The sequence below is a fragment of the Salmo salar genome, chromosome 23, assembly GCF_965601325.2.
Source record: "Salmo salar chromosome 23, fSalSal1, whole genome shotgun sequence".
Lineage (NCBI taxonomy): Eukaryota > Metazoa > Chordata > Actinopteri > Salmoniformes > Salmonidae > Salmo > Salmo salar.
The window spans coordinates 31366503-31388184 of record NC_138313.1 but is presented as its reverse complement, the minus strand read 5'-3'; the positions used below and the strand labels follow the sequence as shown (position 1 = coordinate 31388184).

The following is a 21682-nucleotide window of genomic DNA, read 5'->3' as shown; positions in this document are numbered from 1 at the left end:
GCATCTATGAATATGAGGTTGAGTGTGTGTGGAGATGTGTGCACAGTATGTGTTTAGTCTCACAAAGCCAGGGTCTGGTGTAGTAGTGTTGAGGATATATTTAAGAGGACAGGTTGTGTAGAGACCCAGGAGCTCTGGCCTATAGAGCTGTAGCCTGCAGGAGGTGATGCATTATGATAGAAAGCATATAAAAAAACATTAAAATTAAATTAAAAAAACTTAACCGGATGAACAGAACAAAAAAAAAAAGGTCCTTCAAAAGGGCAGAAGTTCAGAGCTCCAAAAGAACCCACTCACTCTTCTTTCTCTTATTAAAATATCAGGCTCTCTCTCTTTCCCTCCCATCCTCCCATCCTCCGTCTGGCTCACTCCAGCAGCGAGCCTCAGTTCTGTGACGAGGGCTGGTGGGGGTTATGGAAGTGTGCCCCCCCATCTCCATCCACATCTCTGCTCCTCGCAGGCGAAGCACAACAGCCAGAGCCATGGAGGGTGGAAACCAGGAGGGTGTCTCCCAGACGGATTGGACTTCACAGCCACAGCAGACACTGCGCTATGACCTAACCATCAGGCACAAGAAATCTATGGTCTCCCGAGACCGCGATGCCGACGACGAGTCATGAGGGGGTGGTATACACAGAGTTGGACCAGGGACCACAGTACAGTTCACTGGGGTGGTAGGTGGGGTAGAGGGGTGGGGTAGTATCTCCCCATAGTCCTGCAGGGGAGCAGGAACACTGGCCTGGCTGTAGTGAGTCCACATTTCGTCTCTCCCTCCAGCAATCCACTAAGGGACCCAATGTGACGAGGGCCAAGAGGGAGGCAACAGTCTTTGAGGATAGCATTCTCTCTCTCTCACACACACAAAAAACACAAGCTCACACCAACACATACAGAATCACAAGGCAGTCAAACACACACACACACGGATTCTCTCACATGCACCCATACACACTCTGGGAGGCTCTCTGTAGGGGGTTGAGTCGGGGGCCTGTGTGCTATGTCCCGTCCTCCGCCTCTTCCTCCTCCGAACAGTAGTCCTGTCCCTGTGGACACACCACAGATGAGAGATGAGACCAAGAGAAGAGAGATGATAGAGGGAGGACAGATAGCATCACCGTAGAAGAGATGGAGAGGAGAGATAAGACAGGGGTGAAGTGGATAGGAATAATGTAGTGTCTTTTAAAGGCGCAATCTGGATGTAGCTCAAGTTGAAGTATTTCCTGCTAGTCAGATCCAGCCTATAGCAGCCCCCAATCCCACAGGAGACTGTCTCTTTAAATGTTCAGGCCCTGCTGCCCAGTCCCTCCCCTTCCCCCCACCTTCTCAATCTTCTCATCCAGCATCCTGAAGAACTCCTGCTGGCTCTCTGACGTGTGGATGCTGTGAAGGAAAGGGGGAGAGTGAGAACGAGCGCGAGAGAGTGAGAATGAGAAAGAGAAAGAAAAAGGAAGTTAGAGGGGGAGGAAACAGGAGGCAACAAACACACCACTAGAATTTTCCATAACACCCCCCACACAAACACACACACAGTTCTAAACCCCTGCTTCGGCGAGAGCCTTTGTGGTTGTGGAGGAATTTGAATAATCAGTATATTGAGTGCTCACCCAGGAGTCTATAATCCAAAGACAAACTAAATACTGATACAGCACCCAATATGTCCACACACAATGTCACCAAACAGGAAATAGAGCCCCATTACACATCTGAAAACAAGAGACACTAACCACTCAGCTACCAGCGACACTACAATGATAATAAATCACACTGCCTGATAGCATTTATGAATACATGCTGTATAAAACCACTGCAGTGATTGTTAAGTAACACGATGACTATGTGATAATGTGTGCACGCGTACAGCGTTATCACACACACATTATGACTCACTTTGTCCTGTTGGCGTTGGCTCCAGAGCCTTCTTTCTGCTGTTTGCCCCTGTACTGTACAGAGCTTTTCTCCTAAGAAAAAAACACACACACATCAGCTCACAGTTCCTACCCCCCTGAGATACACAGAGAGAGCCTCGGGAGAGAATATAGCTACCTGGCCCCTGCCAGCCTGGGCCCTAAGGAAGAATAGCCTGGCCCAGCTGTGGCCCTAAGGCTGGGGATAGAGAGGCTGCCTACCCCTGCTGCTGGTGACTTGGAGCTGGGAAGATAGACGCTGCCTGTGACTGAGTCATGTAGAGTTAGGCCCTGTACATGCTGGCAGGGAAGCTAGGAGACTGGTAGGCCAGGGGGACTGACCTCACTGGGCTGGATCAGAGGTGCTGGCTGTGCTCTGGAGGAACAGGACATGCCAAGGGCTTAGAACGTTTTAAACTATGAGCTGTCCTCTCAGCCTTTAGATCTCTCTGCTACTGTGCATGCTAACTACAGGCATTTCATGGATATGCAGCATCACACGTAACTCTGTGTGTGTGTGTGTGTGTGTACTTTGACTCTGCAGGATTAAATGTGTGTCTGTGAGAAACGGTTCCCTGTGAGTACTTTTTGTTAATCTGTCAAAATGTTTTAAAGGTCACCTCTGAAAATGAGGTTATTTATTCTGCTGCATGTTTTAAGCCAACTGTGGCATATGTCGAAACTAATGCCACTATGACGACGGCAGCACAGTCACAACAATGGTGGAATAAAGAGACAATGCAATGACCATCAACAGTAGGGTAGGACTTTCATTTCTCTTTGGAGTTTTGATTCCTTTCTTTTACTTGGGCCTTCCCTGTGGCTCAGTTGGTAGAGCATGGTGTTTGCAACGCCAGCATGGTGTGTGCAACGCCAGGGTTGTGGGTTCGGTTCCCACGGGGGGCCAGTACAAAAAAATGCATGAAATGAAATGTATGCATTCACTACTGTAAGTCGCTCTGGATAAGAGCGTCTGCTAAATGACTAAAATGTAAATGTAAAATGTACTTCAATTGTTACCTCATCCAAAAGGGTGTGCACTTTTCTGGTTATTTTACAGTATTTGTAGGAAAGACTAAATCCTAGATATTGGACCATGAAGGAAGGGGTCAAAACAACCTTATGAAACTCCCACATTCCATACACGCCAACATGCTGTCTCTACCTGCTCGGGAGGCACCACGGCTGTGTGTGTGTTTGCATTTGTGTAGCGTGTGCATCTGTGTGTGTGTGTGGGGGGGGGGGGCTTATGTGGAGGTGTGCATTGAGCACAAACACTGTCTGTTTGTATGTGTTGATGGACTGTCAAAGAGAACTGTTTGTTGCATGTTGATGGACTGTCCGAGAGATGTACGTGTGTGTGTGTGTGCGTGGCTCCTCTCTCACCAGGTTCTCCTGGTTACGTGCGTTCACCCGGTCCTCCTCTCCACGCATGTACTTCACCTCCTCCACTCCCTTCATCTTGTACTCGTCTGTACGGAGAGAGAAAAACTGAGTACAGTTAGACAAATAAAGAACTACTCCTGCATATCAGTGGCACTGAAAAGACACAGAGAGAAAACCCCACCCAACAGTGGACAGAACATAACAGGTAACTTTATTTTCTGAGTAGCTGCCTAGGTTTTTCTGACAAAGCAGCACACACCCACCAACACTGACACACAGCGCTAATAAAACACACACTGTACTTATCTGCTCCATTCTGTGTATTTCACCCTTTCTCTGAAATACTCATATCAGACTGAGAGTGAAACAGTAGGAGGGAGGGAAGGCACCTGCCATGTGCAGTCAGTCTATCTGAAATGTATCATCTGCAACCAGTATACTGTTCTACTCTTCCTCTCACTGTCCCACTCACTGTCTTCCACTCACTCTCTTCCACTCACTCTCTTCCACTCACTCTCTTCCACTCACTCTCTTCCACTCACTCTCTTCCACTCACTCTCTTCCACTCACTCTCTTCCACTCACTCCTCTTCCACTCACTCCTCTTCCACTCACTCCTCTTCCTCTCACTGTCCCATTCACTCCTCTTCCTCTCACTGTCCCATTCACTCCTCTTCCTCTCACTGTCCCACTCACTCCTCTTCCTCTCACTGTCCTACTCACTCCTCTTCCTCTCACTGTCCCATTCACTCCTCTTCCTCTCACTGTCCCACTCACTCCTCTTCCTCTCACTGTCCCACTCACTCCTCTTCCACTCACTCCTCTTCTTCTCACTGTCCCACTCACTCCTCTTCCTCTCACTGTCCCACTCACTCCTCTTCCTCTCACTGTCCCACTCACTCCTCTTCCTCTCACTGTCCTACTCACTCCTCTTCCTCTCACTGTCCCACTCACTCCTCTTCCTCTCACTGTCCCATTCACTCCTCTTCCTCTCACTGTCCCACTCACTCCTCTTCCTCTCACTGTCCTACTCACTCCTCTTCCTCTCACTGTCCCACTCACTCCTCTTCCTCTCACTGTCCCACTCACTCCTCTTCCTCTCACTGTCCTACTCACTCCTCTTCCTCTCACTGTCCTACTCACTCCTCTTCCTCTCACTGTCCTACTCACTCCTCTTCCTCTCACTGTCCCACTCACTCCTCTTCCTCTCACTGTCCCACTCACTCCTCTTCCTCTCACTGTCCCACTCACTCCTCTTCCTCTCACTGTCCTACTCACTCCTCTTCCTCTCACTGTCCTACTCACTCCTCTTCCTCTCACTGTCCCACTCACTCCTCTTCCTCTCACTGTCCCATTCACTCCTCTTCCTCTCACTGTCCCATTCACTCCTCTTCCTCTCACTGTCCCATTCACTCCTCTTCCTCTCACTGTCCCATTCACTCCTCTTCCTCTCACTGTCCCACTCACTCCTCTTCCTCTCACTGTCCTACTCACTCCTCTTCCTCTCACTGTCCCATTCACTCCTCTTCCTCTCACTGTCCCATTCACTCCTCTTCCTCTCACTGTCCTACTCACTCCTCTTCCTCTCACTGTCCCATTCACTCCTCTTCCTCTCACTGTCCCACTCACTCCTCTTCCTCTCACTGTCCCACTCACTCCTCTTCCTCTCACTGTCCCACTCACTCCTCTTCCTCTCACTGTCCTACTCACTCCATTCTTCCTTTTTTGCACCCCAAAAAAGTTAGTGCAAAAAGGGTCAATGGACTAACCGGACTAACTATTTAGTAGTCTTGGGGGTAGAAGCTTATCAGGGTCCTGTTGGTTCCAGACTTGGGTGCATCGGTACCACTTGCCGTGCGGTAGCAGAGAGAACAGTCTATGACTAGGGTGGCTGGAGTCTGACAATTTTTAGGGCCTTTCTCTGACACCGCCTGGTATAGAGGTCCTGGATGGCAGAGAGCTCGGCCCCAGTGATGTACTGGGTCGTACGCCTTACCCTCTTTAGCGCCTTGCAGTCACATACCAAGCAGTTGCCATACCAAGCGGTGATGCAGCCAGTCAGGATGCTCTCAATAGAGCAGCTGTAGAAACTTTCAAGGATCTGAGATCCCATAGTGAATCATTTTAGCCTCCTGAGGGGGAAGAGTTGTTGTCGTGCCTTCTTCACGACTGTGTTCGTGTGTTTGGACCATGATAAATCCTAATTGATGTGAACACCGAGGAACTTGAAGCACTCGACCCGCTCCACTTCAGCACCGTCAATGGGGGCGTGCTCGGCCCTCCATTTCCTGTCGTCCACAATCAGCGCCTTTGTCTTGCTAACACTGAGGGAGAGGCTGTTGTCCTGGCATCACACTGCCAGGTCTCTGACCTCCTCCCAATAGGCCGTCTCATTGTTGTCGGTGATCAGGCCTACCACAATGTTAACCTGTTTAAAGGTCTTACTCACATCAGTTACGGAGAGCGTGACCACACAGTTGTCCGGAACAGCTGGTGCTCTCATGCATGGTTCAGTGTTGCTTGCCTCGAGGCGAGCATAGAAGGCATTTAGCTTGTCTGGTAGGCTCGCATCACTGGGCAGATCGCGGCTGGGTTTCCCTTTGTAATCTGTGATAGTTTGCAAGGCCTGCCACAGAGAGGGGGAGGAGAGATAGAGAGAGAGAGGGATGTTCTCTACAGATGCCTGCCTGGGGAATGCAAACATGTCAGAGCAAAGCAGCCTGTCTGCACACGCCGACACACACACACACACCTAGAGCAACACACATTGAATTAAGCAAACCATCAGTCACTGTGGCTTAGTAACAGAGACAGGTAACAGAGGAGAAAAAACGACTAACACTGAGCAGACATCAAAGGCACGTAAACACACTGAAGATGAGCCTATAAAAGGAAAAAGAAAAATGACAATATTTCATGGATACAAAAATGGATCTATCTGTGATAGCCTGGTCCCAGATCTGTACAGGTATGTGCTTGTATGGCATGACAATAATGACAGTCAGTTGGCTAAAGCACATACAGATCTGGGACCAGGATACATTTGGCCATACTGGAGAGGATGAGTGTGTCTCTCCATTGGCACTGACTGACAGATGATGGGGTGAAAAAGAGATACTCATTTCCACTGTGGCGACAGGGCTGCTTGCTTCATCATGATGATTTTGGGGCAAGGGATATTTTAGAGAGATTCTTTTGAGAAAAAAAGTCTCTCTGATGTGGACATCTTTATCATTAGGAGCCGGGACCCTGTGTCGACCTTTAGGAGATCTCTGTGAAAATCCTCGCTCTCTGTCAGTTGAAAGTAGTGTGTGTGTCCGAGTCAATTTGAGCATGAGTGTGTGTCCATTTGAGTGCACTCCATGCACAGTCAGGCTGAGTGGAGTGGCCAGGGCAGTCTGTGCCATTCTCCCCTTCCTGCAGTCTGTCAGTCAGAGCCTCCTGCCTGGCTCCCTTCCAGCCCTGACTGTCTCCAAAGGCCTCAGCAGATATGACATTTACATTGCCACTGCCCTGCCCTGCCCCTGCCCTGCCTGGGTTGGTGAAATAACATTATACTAATGTCAGACCAGAAGTCATTATCACTGCCCTGCCCTGCCTGGGTTGGTGAAATAACAATATACTAATGTCAGACCAGAAGTCATTATCACTGCCCTGCCCTGCCCTGCCTGGGTTGGTGAAATAACATTATACTAATGTCAGACCAGAAGTCATTATCTCTGCCCTGCCCTCAGCCTGCCTGGCCTGGTCCACCGACTCATTAGGACTATGCCACTACTTTCGTAGCAGTTTAGAAAGTAAAGGGGCTTCATTTAATCTCATAGCAGGAAAGATTATTAGTCTCGTATTACATTACAGCTCAAGTTTAAAGATTGTTTTTTATTCACATGTAATCTAAAATCAGTTAGATAAATTCTGAAATACATAGTGTAGTGAGGCCTCATATTTCCGTTGGAGTTCTGAATGTCGATACAACAATAGCAACATAGCAACTATATTTACACTACAATACAACCAATACACCCACTCACAACAGTCTGGCCAACTACAAATCAAATCGCAAAACTGCAACAAGACAACAACTGACGTGCTACAACAAACAAGGTAACACAATCCGCTACTACTCTGATTATAAAGCAACTTCAAACAGGCTGCAATCAGAAAGTGTTGCTATTTTCTGTCTTCTCCCCTGGTGTTTGGGTAAGGCAGCTCAGCCTTTCCTGTTATTGTGCGAGGGAGTAAAGGAGCATAAGCAGGAGACTGCCGTCACCTCAACACTCCTAACTGCGACACACACACACACACACACCAGGCGCTCAAACAATGACACATTTTGACTGGCACACAATCTGTTGGATCAGATCAGTGATTGATAGGAGTGCTGCTCATTTTACCAGACACACAAAGCCTCCTGTTCTATCAATAGGAGCCCAATGAGCTGAACTGGGAAGAAGGGATGCTGAGCAGAAGGACGTGGGAGAGAAAAAGAAAGGAGCGGCGGAGAGAATCAACGTGCTGTGGCCGGGCGGGCGGCTGTAATCCACAGACAGTATCCAGGTCAACAGATCTCTTCCTCCCTCTCTGTGACCATCAATGTCAAACAGACAGTTGATAGAATCATCAGTTCAGCACCCTCCATGCCCTGCCCACTAGTGCTGCAGAGAGAGCACAGCCACATTTAACATCTACCACCATCTTCTAGTGGGAGGCAGGCTGCAGTCTAGCAGATGATCTGTCACCAACCATTCACATAACACACTGAGGAAGAGCGATGGAGGAAGGTGGGGGGGAGGACAAGGCCGTGACCGAATGCTGTGATGAGAGGGATGGGGAAAAGGGATGGGGAGTGGAAGGGAGAGAGACGTCGAAGTGGCTGGGAAGGATGTGGAAAGGAAGGAGAGATGGTCTAATACGGAGAGAGAGAAAGGAAGGCAAGAAAGTGAGGCCTTGGAAGGGAAAGGGAGGAGGAGATGAAAAAAGGAGGGGGAAAAGCTTCACTCCTCTCTCAAGGGACATTCCCTCTCCCCGCCAGGGAGGGAGTGATAGAGGGAGGGAGGGAAGGAGTGAGAGGGAGGGAGAGTGGGAGGGTCAGAGAAGGTCAGAAGGCGAGACAGACAGAGGGACAGACAGAGGGAGGGGCCACACTCATGACGGCATGGGTCTGAAAGCCGGTGAGAGAGGGATAAAGAGAGAGAGACACGGAGGGAGGAAGAGTGAGAGGCAGCAGAGGGAGAACAGAACGAGGCCTCCTGTGGCTCGTCATCTGCCATTTCCTGTGTGGTTATTCCAGCGTGCTGCTCCTAATTCTTAAATCTGTCGCTAATCCCTCATCCTCTCTCTCTCCCAGCCTGTCCAGCAGGCTGCTATAATTGATGCTGTTAACTAGATACACTTTCTCAACCCTCTCCATGTCCAAGCTCTAAAACATGAAGTACTAAGAGGACACACAACACCAAAACCACTCTATCCTAGAGGGTACTGCACTAAGTAGTATCCACACAGGGTAGGAGGAATAGAATGGGAAACATGATACAAATATTCCCTAAAATCTCCTCAGCCCGGGTTGGCAACTTGGCATTGATTAATAAAATGTACAGCTAATTATAATGTACTTGTAGACTAGAGACTGGGTATAGAGTGAGACTAGAGGAGAGGTATAACAGGTAACATTGCCAGCGGGCCAGTGTGTGTGGAGTAGACAGGAAGGATATCCTATAGCATGTCACTATATTTCCTTCAGGTTGGGAGGATGTTTTACAGTTGAAAGCAGCCAGGGTTAGAAGAGAGCGAGAATATAGGTGTGTATATAGTGTGTACTGACCGGAGAAGAGGTCTCCGTTGCTGTAGGCCTTGCCGCGGCCTTCCTCATCGCTGGGCACGGCCGACACCTGCTTAGCCGAGGTGCAGCCCATCGCCTCACTCTCTGGCTCCTCTCCTCATGGCACTCTCACCTGGAGATAAAAAGAGAGGTAGAGAGAGGGAGGTGAGAGAGGGAGGTGAGAGAGAGAGAGATATGGTTAAAGTCCATAGCAGCTATTGAGAGATAACTACATTGGTTAACACAGGCATTGAATTTTCGTGACGACTGGGACAAAGCAACAATATCGCAGCCTCTGAGCCTGTCACTGTGGAGCAGGAGTGTCAGTCACGCACACAGTGTCACAGGCAATACACTGTCACAAGCACAGACTGTCAGTCACACACAGTATTGTTGTCACAGGCACAAAGGAAAACACTGTCACATGCAGATTGGCAGACTGTCAGCGTTACACCCGCAATAGACTATAACAGACACAGCAAGGCAGCATTAGACACCACCCACACCTCAGAACAAGGCAGCATCAGACACCACCCACACCTCAGAACAAGGCAGCATCAGACACCACCCACACCTCAGAACAAGGCAGCATCAGACACCACCCACACCTCAGAACAAGGCAGCATTAGACACCACCCACACCTCAGAACAAGGCAGCATTAGACACCACCCACACCTCAGAACAAGGCAGCGTCAGACACCACCCACACCTCAGAACAAGGCAGCATCAGACACCACCCACACCTCAGAACAAGGCAGCATTAGACACCACCCACACCTCAGAACAAGGCAGCATCAGACACCACCCACACCTCAGAACAAGGCAGCGTCAGACACCACCCACACCTCAGAACAAGGCAGCATCAGACACCACCCACACCTCAGAACAAGGCAGCATTAGACACCACCCACACCTCAGAACAAGGCAGCATCAGACACCACCCACACCTCAGAACAAGGCAGCATCAGACACCCCCCACACCTCAGAACAAGGCAGCATCAGACACCACCCACACCTCAGAACAAGGCAGCATCAGACACCACCGACACCTCAGAACAAGGCAGCATCAGACACCACCCACACCTCAGAACAAGGCAGCGTCAGACACCACCCACACCTCAGAACAAGGCAGCGTCAGACACCACCCACACCTCAGAACAAGGCAGCGTCAGACACCACCCACACCTCAGAACAAGGCAGCATTAGACACCACCCACACCTCAGAACAAGGCAGCATTAGACACCACCCACACCTCAGAACAAGGCAGCGTCAGACACCACCCACACCTCAGAACAAGGCAGCATCAGACACCACCCACACCTCAGAACAAGGCAGCGTCAGACACCACCCACACCTCAGAACAAGGCAGCATCAGACACCACCCACACCTCAGAACAAGCCACTGGCAGTCCAATAAGAGGCCCTGAGCCCTGTCGTTGAGACAGAGAGAGGAAGAAACAGAGAGAAACAGGTTGAAGGAGAGGTAGAGTAAAAGAGAGAGAGAGAGAACAATGAGAGGGCAGAGAATAGATGAGTAGAGAGAAATGTTCTAGAGCATCAACAGGCTGCCGACACTCCTCCTCCCTCCTCCTCCTCTATTTTCCTCCCCTCGTTTGAAGTTGACAGGAGGTCAGTGTCCACTTCAGACCCAGCCTCCCTATGAGCTGGCTTTCCACTGCACAAAGCAACAGGTGTGCAGAGAGGAGTGTGTGTCTGTGTGTAACCTGAATTTTGAGTGGGAGCGTGTGTGCACTGTGGTGTCTGTTCTGTTTGCGTGTGTCTAAGCGGTTTTTGAAATGTGTGTGTGTAGTTTTGATGTGTGTGTCTTTCACAGCTTTCTTGGCTAAATAACATGAATCTCCTGATGTGAGCTTACACGGGTCTTTCTTAAAGCTACAGCGAGTGTGAAGGGATTCTTCTGGGGGGGCTGGCTATGCGCGCACACATACACACGGCTATCTCATTGGCAGGAGCTCAGACAGATCAGGCCAGAACAGACCAATCCTGCCTGACTACAGAGGATGGGTTGGTGTCCGACAGAGTTATCTGTGGCCTGACGGTGAGGCCTTCCCCTGCAGCCCAGGCTGCTTAGGCACTGTGGACTGCCTGTTCGTGTCAGCGCTGGAGCAACTCACTTATGGCTCAGACCATGGAGTCTGTCTGGACACATCTCTTAGAGTGCAGACGGTGTGTGTGTGAGGGGAAAAATGCTGAAACGTGGCTTGCAGCCTTGCTGATCCTTGAGTGAGTGAGAGAACCTCTAGCTCTCCTCCTGACTGAATCATACGGGATAATTATGTGAAAATTCCAGTTGCATGAATGGATGTCGAGTTAGGAATCTCTCCGTCTTCTGTGTCGAATCCTAGCCAGGTCAGTGTTAATGGTGTTTGGGCTGTGTGTTAAAGCAGAGAGCGTTGAGTTAGCACAGATGGCATGTGTACAATGCAGGCCTGTCAGCTAGGAACAGATGTGGAAGTGTGTCAATGGGACAAGCTTACGCTACCAGTTAAGACCCTGACACCAGCCGGATCCAGCACTCACACACACTCTCATCCGATGATATCAATACACAGATACAGGTAACTGCCAAAATAAAGGAAACACTTGAGTAATTGAGGGATACTAAGTATATTGAAAGCAGGTGCTTCCACACAGGTGTGGTTCCTGAGTTAATTAAACAATGAACATCCCATCATGCTTAGGGTCATGTATAAAAAGTATTTTGGCTAGCATGGCTAGAAGAAATCTCATGGACTTTGAAAGAGGGGTCTCAAAGGAGCATAGGGGATTTAAAGGGTGTGTGTCTCAGTCACCAGATCTCAACCCAATTGAACACTTAACACTGGAGTGGTGCCTGAGACAGCGTTTTCCATCAACAATACACCAAATGATGGTATTTCTCGTGGAAGAATTGTCGCATCCCTCCAATAGAGTTCCAGACACTTGTAGAATCTATGCCAAGGTGCACGGGCAGAGATATGCCTAACTAACAAACAAACAAACAAACATGCAAGTTGCAAACCCACTCTAAATATTCTGCCGTTAGCACAAAAGTCTACAGCTACTGTACAGTAAGAAAAGACTATTAGATTGCTTACATCATAGATACTTATTTACTCAAGGATCAGCAAAAGGCTGCAAGCCACGTTTCAACAGTTTACCACACACACACACACACACACACACACACACACACACACACACACACACACACACACACACACACACACACCTACCTGCAGGTCTGAGTAGTTGAACTCAGATAACACTGAGGGGATATGTGTACATGCACAAGTGTGCTTGCGTAAACACATGCGTAAACAAGCTCCGTAGTGTGTCCACTACGTTCTAAGACACACACAGGCTCAGTAGTGTGAACCTTCTCAAACACACTGCTGTGCCAGAAGCTATCTGAGCCACCGCAGAGCCTGAAAAACTGGCTGTGGGCCCGCCTATCCTGGAAAGGGAAGGAGAGAAGGAGGGAGCGAAGGAGGGAGCGAAGGAGAAAGAAGAAAAGAGGAAGGGCTAGCCGAGCCTTCCAGGGACTCAGAGTCGGGTTCAAAGGCCAGGTCTCTGAGACCCATCGTCAGCCATGACAGTGACAGAGCCAGGAATTGGACAAGGGCTGAGACTGATAGACCCTGCATTGTGTCTCTCTCTGACATAACAGGACACTCAGCCAAAGCACCATAATATTTACACTAGCCAGCAGCAACCCCTGTACCTCTTCGCTCTTCCTTGTCCCAGTTTAAACACTACATCAGCCTGACAAGCCGGCAAGCCGTGCCAACACACACACACACACGCGTGCGCTTGTAGCCTTGTACACTCCGACAAGGAAGACCTGTTCTGAGTGTGGTGTTACTGTTCCTTGTGCATGTCTCCACTCTCTTGTGTTCTGCTGTGAGTACCTCTTTCTACTCTGCCTCCGTTGTAGTGGGCACGAGTGGCTGGGGGGGAAGGAGGAGGATGTACAAATAACAGCTCCTCTGTTTGGGAGAACTCTGTCATGTGACAATGAGATGGGCAGATAGAGAGAGACACTGAGGCATAGAGATAGTCAGAGTGAGTCAGAGTGAGGCAGATACAGACAGGCAGGGAGGGAGTGAGACGAGAGAGAAGATTCAAGACATGTTGTTACATTGGCACCAAGACAGGACTATGTTTTTTGTCAGGCCAATTAAGCCAACTGAGTTGGAAATTAGATGTCTGCATGGCTCACTAGATTTCCTGTTCTGTCTCTCCTCTGTGGCTTAGGGCAAGACAGAGAGGGAGAGAGAAGGAATGAGAGAAAGAAGGAAAGAAAGAGCCAGAGAGGGAAGTGTGAATGGGTAGAGAGGGCCACTGTTACTTTAATTAATCAGAAGAGTAATTGAACCCGAATGTTGAGTTAAATGGATACTTCGGGAATTTTGGCAATGATGCCCTTTATCTGCCCAGAGTCAGATGAACTCGTGGATAACATGGTTAGCAGATACCAATAGACTTCCAGTCATTGCGCTAACTCTAGTTAGCATTGGCTCGCAAAACTACCTCTGACTTCCTTCATACTGGACTCAAGAGACATAAAAATGGTATCCATGATTTCAACAGACTCTGGGGAAGTAGATAAAGGGCCTCATTGCCAAAATCCCCAAGTATCCCTTTAAAGTTTAGATTAATTTAACCTATTGTTCAGCCACAGCCCCAGGGAGCCATACGAAATAGGACTTTGGACATTTTCCTAAGACAGAGGTTCATAAAAGGGAAAACTAGGAGAACCACAATGACAGAGAAAACCATAGAGCATTGGTAGTTGCTTCAGCCTCAACTATTCTACAGATGTTCACACAGGGCAGTGTTTAGGATTATGGCCAGGAGTTTTATAGTAGGGACCCAGGGTTTTCCCCCTCATGTCACATGGTCAGGGTAACACTCCTGACCCTATTCATTGCCATATCACAGTGGCCTGGCCTGTGTGTCAGACTGTATCAGTGTCCTGGTACAGTAGTATCTCTGTGTGTCTTTACTCATTCACCATGTTATCACCTTCTCTAGACCTACTCCCTCTCAGACATGCCCTCCCAGCTCAACAAACAGCAGAGCTCAGGTCAACCACGCCTGTTGTTCCCCCTTCTCTCTCTCTGCTTAGCGGACAAATATAGTATTACCATGAATATTCATTAGCAATCATTACCACTGCACCAGATATATTTAAAATCAGGATCTAATTGCGTCTCTGCAGTAGGATAATTGGTGAAGCACTTTCCTGTGTGTGACTGACCAGGGTTGGTTTGTATTGTATTGGACCTAATTTGCAGAGTAAAAACCCTAAATAATGGAACAGAGTTGGAACATGAGTGCAAACAAGCAAATTCCAGGTCATAATTCATTCGGCAAGAAGATCTTTTCACTGCCTTGCACTGCAAACGAGTACAGACTTTTTCCACCTCTCACTGTACAGTGCTGTGTTCTCTTATCTGGTTGTACTCTGAGATCCATATCTTTGAGTGTGGTCCAGGTTATCTGGCCTTCAACAGAGCAACACCCATCTGCTGTTCTGGGAACCCAATGCATCGCCTCTCTAGCACCACTCTCTGCACTGCTAGTCTCCTGCTTCAGCAACATGTGCCAAGTCCCTCTGTCCAAAACAAAGTAACATACCCTGGTCTGTCCATATGTACCACTGGACTCCGTATACAGTACACACTATGTACACACTGACTCAGAGTTGGGGAGAGAAACACACACACAGCAATGTGAATCACACAGCCTGCAATGTGTGAGCTTTGTGAGTCAGTACCTAGAGGGATCAGGTTGTGCTGGCCTTGTGCTTTATACACTGCACCTGACACCTAATGCCACTCAGCAATGCCAATGTGCAGGGACCGACCACCACACTCAGCATGTGCAAAGGTACTAACACACACCCAGTCAGGACACACACACACACACACACACAACTTCAATAATAACACAGTCCCCCCACCATCACACACACACACACACACACACACACACACACACACACACAGGCCTCGCAGTAACTATGGAAACCCAGCCTCCTCCTCAGAGTGATGTCACGTTGACATTGCATCATATCAATCTTAATTAGGGTTGCACTCCCCCTCTGCCAAATACAGGCCAAAATCACAACCTGAGAGCCAGAGACAGTGAGAACATGGAGTGAGAGAGCACAAATGGAGAGATTGAGAGGCAGAGAGATGGGCAGATGAGCAAGGACTGGACGGCTAATAATAGAATGATCCCTCTTTCACATGCTGCCTGGGAGATGCTAACTTCAGAGCAAGCTGTGCTCTGTCTTAATTCACCGCCGGATCTAAAGCCATAAGCGAGCTGCAAATAATACACATCGCATTTATGGACGATAGAGGGAGATGGGGTGAGAGGCAGGCAGATAAAGCCAGACAGAAATGTAGAATAGAGGAGGAGGAGAGAAAGCCAGACAGAAAGATAAAGCCAGACAGAAATGTAGAATAGAGGAGGAGGGAAGAGGGCAGGCTGATCATCCAACCACAACAGAGTTCAAGGAGTATATTACCCAATGTATAAGAGTTCTACTAGCCAGATATAGTGGCTAAGCAATCACTCAAATACACCCATATTTATGCATGTCATTGATCCAGCTATTGCAGTGGACAAGCAGCAGGAGATTGAATCTGGCGATTGACCAGCAAATCAGTATAACAGGTGCACAGACTACTGTTATGTTATTGTTAAACAGAAGACTATATTCTTATGGAGATGTTGATGTAACGATGTAACGTAAACACTGAAAGGTATCCTACGTTGCCCAATACAAGCAAATCAGTGGCCAGATAATATTGAGCTGTAGCTGTCTCGAGGACGAGATATGATAGCCACTGTCATGTAGCCACAGACAGAAGTGGACATGAACAATAACCCCCAATTCACCTTATTTAGTCAACTTTCAGTCTCTCAGAAGAACCGTAAGATCTCGATACAAGTCTTGTGTGTTAATGTGTGTGAATTAAGAACCAACCAAGTGACAGCAGAGCGGGCGACCGAGGTCTAGCCTGTCGGAGCATAGTTGCTGCTATTCTGAACACAGCTGTGTCCAGCTGCGCTGCAGAGAGACACTGGGCGCATTGTTTCCCGCAGGGAAAGGGAGAGTAGCGGCTTTACGTGTGTACACACAGATACACATACTAGAATAGTTTTTACACAAACGTGTCGGTCTTTATGCCAGCCCAGGTGTTCTGTTTTTGTTGCTTTTAGTCCAGAAACAGACGGCCTAACAAACGAGAGGGAGGAGAGAAAGAGAAAGCGACAGGGCAAGAGGGGCAGCGCCTCGAGGATTAAAAACATGACATTTTGGTAGAAGCATTGAGATCGAACGGTATGCTTAACCGTAACCAAAACACGGCTACTACTCCATGTTCACTCTTTTCTCCTTGAGTCCACTCCTGACGCATGTAGTAAACACAGACATGTCCGAGAGCCGAGCCCAAGACACAGGAAGGAAAGCGCCGGGCAATCACAGCCCGACTCAGGAAACAACAACAAAAGAGAAGACTACGACAGAAATACATCATATGTAAATTATACGCAGCTAATAACGTGTTAAAACTAATAGCGAGTATTTTTTTAATGTAGCTAGATACTTACTTTACTGAACCGGTTCCGCTCGGTCCACTTTAGATTCGCCGAGCTTCACGCGGACAGTCTGGCGGGAGCTGACGCTGTGGAGTGTGGCTGGGAACTGTATGACCACCACACTGAACGTAAACTCTGGCTTGCGTCATTTTACCAGGATGCCACTATTTCGCGCAGTAATGCAGCCATCTTGCTGAGGACTTTACTGTAATGTAAATATCCGGGTTACTTGTTGGCAATAAAAATACAGCAGATATTTTTTGGAACTCAAAATAATATTTATTCGTGGCAACAACAAAAAAACATTACTTTTACAACAGAAGCAATCAGTGGCATGTGAGAGGGGCTACTTTTCTAGGAAATGACAGATTGACATGTAAATGTTTTTATGTAGTACTGTGTCCAAATTAAAAGTGCTTAAAAAAATGCATGACATTTGTTTCTCAAAATTGACCAAGATCATGGATGGAGAGTTATAGCTCAACCATACAAGCTCAGTAGTTGTTCTCTGGAGAGAAAAGTGGAAGCTCTGAGAAAATGTAAGCCATTGATTCTAGCACAGTATAAAATCAATAGACCCATAGGGGCCCCATTTCAATACAGTGGCAGCCCTAAGAAATGTTATCCCCCCTCACTGGCAGAAAGACAGAGACATTCTATTAAATGTGATAATAGGGTTACACAGCATGATCCATGCAGATTGAGCCTCAGAAATGATTCATAAATATTGTATATTAAAAACATAACATACAATTGAAGTCAGAAGTTTACATACACTTAGGTTGGAGTGTTTAAAACTAGTTTTTCAACCACTCCACAAATTTATTGTTAACAAACTATAGTTTTGGCAAGTCGGTTAGGACATCTACTTTCTGCATGACAAGTAATTTTTCCAACAATTGTTTACAGATTATTTAACTTTTAATTCACTGTATCACAATTCCAGTGTGTCAGAAGTTTACATACTCTAAGTTGACTGTGCCTTTAAACAGCTTGGAAAATACCAGAAAATTATGTAATGGCTTTAGAAGCTTCTGATAAATGATGTCAATTAGCCTGAGTCAATTAGAGGTGTACCTGTGGATGTATTCCAAGGCCTACCTTCAAACTCAGTGCCTCTTTGCTTGACATCATGGGAAAATCAAAAGAAAGACCTCAGAAATAAAATTGGAGACCTCGACAAGTCTGATTCATCCTTGGGAGCAATTCCCAAACGCCTGAAGGTACCACGTTCATCTGTACAAACAATAGTACGCAAGTATAAACACCATGGGACCACGCAGCCGTCATACCGCTCAGGAAGGAGACGCATTCTGTCTTTTAGAGATGAACGTACATTGGTGCGAAAAGTGCAAATCAATCCCAGAACAACAGCAAAGGCCCTTGTGAAGATGCTGGAGGAAACAGGTACAAAAGTATCTATAGCCACAGTAAAACAAGTCCTATATCGACATAACTTGAAAGGCCGCTCAGCAAGGAAGAAGCCACTGCTCCAAACCCGCCATAAAAAAGCCAGACTACGGTTTGCAACTACACATGGGGACAAACATCGTACTTTTTGGAGAAATGTCCTCTGGTCTGATGAAACAAAAATAGAACTGTTTGGCCATAATGACCATTGTTATGTTTGGAGGAAAAAGGGGGCGGCTTGCAAGCCAAAGAACACCATCCCAACCGTGAAGCACATGGGTGGCAGCATCATGTTGTGGTGCTGCTTTGGTGCAGGAAGGACTGGTGCACTTCACAAAATAGATGGCATCATGAGGCTGGATAATTATGTGGATATATTGAAGCAACATCTCAAGACATCAGTCAGGAAGTTAAAGCTTGGTCGCAAATGGGTCTTCCAAATGGACAATGACCCCAAGCATCCTTTCAAAGTTGTGGCTAAATGGCTTTAAGACAACAAAATCAAGTTATTGGAGTGGTAATCACAAAGCTCTGACCTCAATCCCATAGAAAATGTGTGTGCAGAACTGAAAATGCATGTGCGAACAAGGAGGCCTACAAACCTGACTCAGTTACACCAGCTCTGTCAGGAGGAATGGGACAAAATTCACCAAACTTATTGTGGGAAGCTTGTGGAAGGCTACCCGAAACGTTTAACCCAAGTTAAACAATTTAAAGGCAATGCTACCAAATACGAATTGAGTGTATGTAAACCTCCGACTTCAACTGTAGATATTGAAACCACTGATGTAGGTCTCCCTAAGCATGTGCAGACCAGCTGGCAGGTGTCTTCACGGACATTTTCAATCTCTCCTTGTCCCAGTCTGTAATTCCAACATGTTTCAAGCTGACCACCATTGTCCCTGTTCCAAAGATCTCCAAGGTAATCTGCATAAATGATTATCGCCCTGTAGCACTCACATCTGTAATTATGAAGTGCATTGAAAGGCTGGTCATGACACACATCAACACCATAATCCCAGACACCCTACCCTAGACCCACTGCAATTTGCAACCTCCCCTACAGATCCACAGATGACACAATCTCAATTGCACTTCACACTGCCCTATCCCACCTGGACAAGAGGAAAAATAACTGACAACATCACAGTTGTCCAAGCTAGGGACCCTGGGACTGAACCCCTCCCTCTGCAACTGGATCCTGGACTTGCTGACGGGTCGGCCCCAGGTGTTGAGGCTAGGCAACAACACCTCAGCCACGTCGACCCTCAACACAGGGGCCCCTCAGGTGTGTGTGCTTTAGTCCACTACTGTACTCCCTGTTCACCCACGACTGCATGGCCGCGCATGACTCCAACACCATCATTAAGTTTGCTGACAATGCGACGGTCAGACTTAGCAGTGTGGTACCAGGACAACAACCTCTCCCTCAATGTCAGTAAGACCAAGGAGCTGATAGTGGACTACAGGAGAAAGAGGGGGAAGCACACCCCCATCTACAATCGATAGGGCTGTTGTGGATTGGGTTGAGAGCTAAGTTCCTTGGCGTCCACATCACCAAGGACTTAACATGGTCCACACACACCTGCACAGTTGAAGAGGGCACGGCAGCGCCCTTTCCCTTCAGGATGCTGAAAAGATTTGGCATGAGCCCGCAGATCCTCAAAAAGTTATACAGCTGCATCATCAAGGGCATCTTGACCGCCAAGAGCTACAAAGGTGGGAGAGCTACAAAGGGTGGTGCGGACAGCCCAATACATCACTGGGGCCGAGCTCCCTGCCATCCATGACCTCTATATCAGGTGGTGTCAGAGGAAGGCCTGAAAAATTGCCAGATTCCAGCCACAGACTGTTCACTCTGCTACCGTCCGGAAAACGGTACCGGAGCATTGACTCTTGGACCAACAGGCTCCGAGACAGCTTCTACCCTCAAGCCATAAGACTCTGAAATAGCCAGCCTGCTAAATAGTCAATCAATGGTACTCAAACTACCTGCACTGACCCTACACACACACACTCAGTAGACTTTATATACACACACACACAATGTACATGCTCACTCACACACACTACATTGACACTCCCACACAAATTCAAACAATACATATGCACACACACAAACATGCATACCGACACGACACACACTTTTACACTCATTTGCTACCGCTACTCTGTTCTTTATTTTACTCCTATTATTATCATCATCATCATCTATCTGGATGCCTAGTCACTTTACCCTGCCTTCATGAACATACAGTACCTACCTCAAGTACCTCTCCGCACATTGATCTGGTACTGGTACTCCCAATATATAGCTCCACATTGATCTGGTACTGGTGCTCCCTATATATAGCTCCACATTGATCTGGTACTGGTACTCCCTGTATATAGCTCCACATTGATCTGGTACTGGTACTCCCTGTATATAGCTCCACATTGATCTGGTACAGGTACTCCCTGTATATAGCTCCACATTGATCTGGTACTGGTACTCCCTGTATATAGCTCCACATTGATCTGGTACTGGTACTCCCTGTATATAGCTCCACATTGATCTGGTACTGGTACTCCCTGTATATAGCTCCACATTGATCTGGTACAGCTACTCCCTGTATATAGCTCCACATTGATCTGGTACTGGTACTCCCTGTATATAGCTCCACATTGATCTGGTACTGGTACTCCCTGTATATAGCTCCACATTGATCTGGTACTGGTACTCCCTGTATATAGCTCCACATTGATCTGGTACTGGTACTCCCTGTATATAGCTCCACATTGATCTGGTACTGGTACTCCCTGTATATATCTCCACATTGATCTGGTACTGGTACTCCCTGTATATAGCTCCACATTGATCTGGTACTGGTACTCCCTGTACATATCTCCACATTGATCTGGTACTGGTACTCCCTGTATATAACTCCACATTGATCTGGTACTGGTACTCCCTGTATATAGCTCCACATTGATCTGGTACAGGTACTCCCTGTATATAGCTCCACATTGATCTGGTACTGGTACTCCCTGTATATATCTCCACATTGATCTGGTACTGGTACTCCCTGTACATATCTCCACATTGATCTGGTACTGGTACTCCCTGTACATATCTCCAATCTTGTGTATTTTATTCCTCGTGTTAGTTACCATTACATTTTTTTAAACACTGCATCGTTGGGAAAGGTATGTAAGCAAGCATTTCACTGTAAAGTCTACACCAGTTGTATTCGGCGCATGTGAAATAAAATTTGATTTAATGTCTCTATTCCCTTTTAAATCTCAACCTGAAGGAGAGGTTATTTAAGGTTATTACCAGACAACTGAAGGAGAGGTTATTTAAGGTTATTACCAGACAACTGAAAGAGAGGTTATTTAAGGTTATTACCAGACTATGGTAATACTGCTCTGAATATCAACAAAAAGAGAGTGGACTGTATGGTTCCACTAATGTCCAGCCATGTAGCCTAATAGTCTAAAACCAAGAGAAACCTCTAGTCTAATAATCCTACCGCCTATAAAACAAACACATTATGTTTTTGAGAC

The 21682-nt window shown here is 47.4% G+C and overlaps 1 protein-coding gene across 1 annotated transcript; it reads right to left on the bottom strand.

Annotated features, from left to right (window-relative positions):
* Nucleotides 1-694: 694 nt before the first annotated feature.
* Nucleotides 695-16864, bottom strand: LOC106584383 (uncharacterized protein C1orf21 homolog). Its single transcript, XM_014169633.3, has 6 exons — nt 16739-16864; nt 9111-9240; nt 3291-3376; nt 1888-1958; nt 1320-1380; nt 695-1043 (listed from the first exon to the last, which is right to left on the bottom strand). The coding sequence occupies exons 2-6, from the start codon at nt 9199-9201 to the stop codon at nt 996-998; spliced, it is 357 nt and encodes a 118-aa protein (XP_014025108.1). The 5' UTR covers nt 9202-9240; nt 16739-16864; the 3' UTR covers nt 695-995.
* Between the last annotated feature and the right edge of the window lie 4818 nt (nt 16865-21682).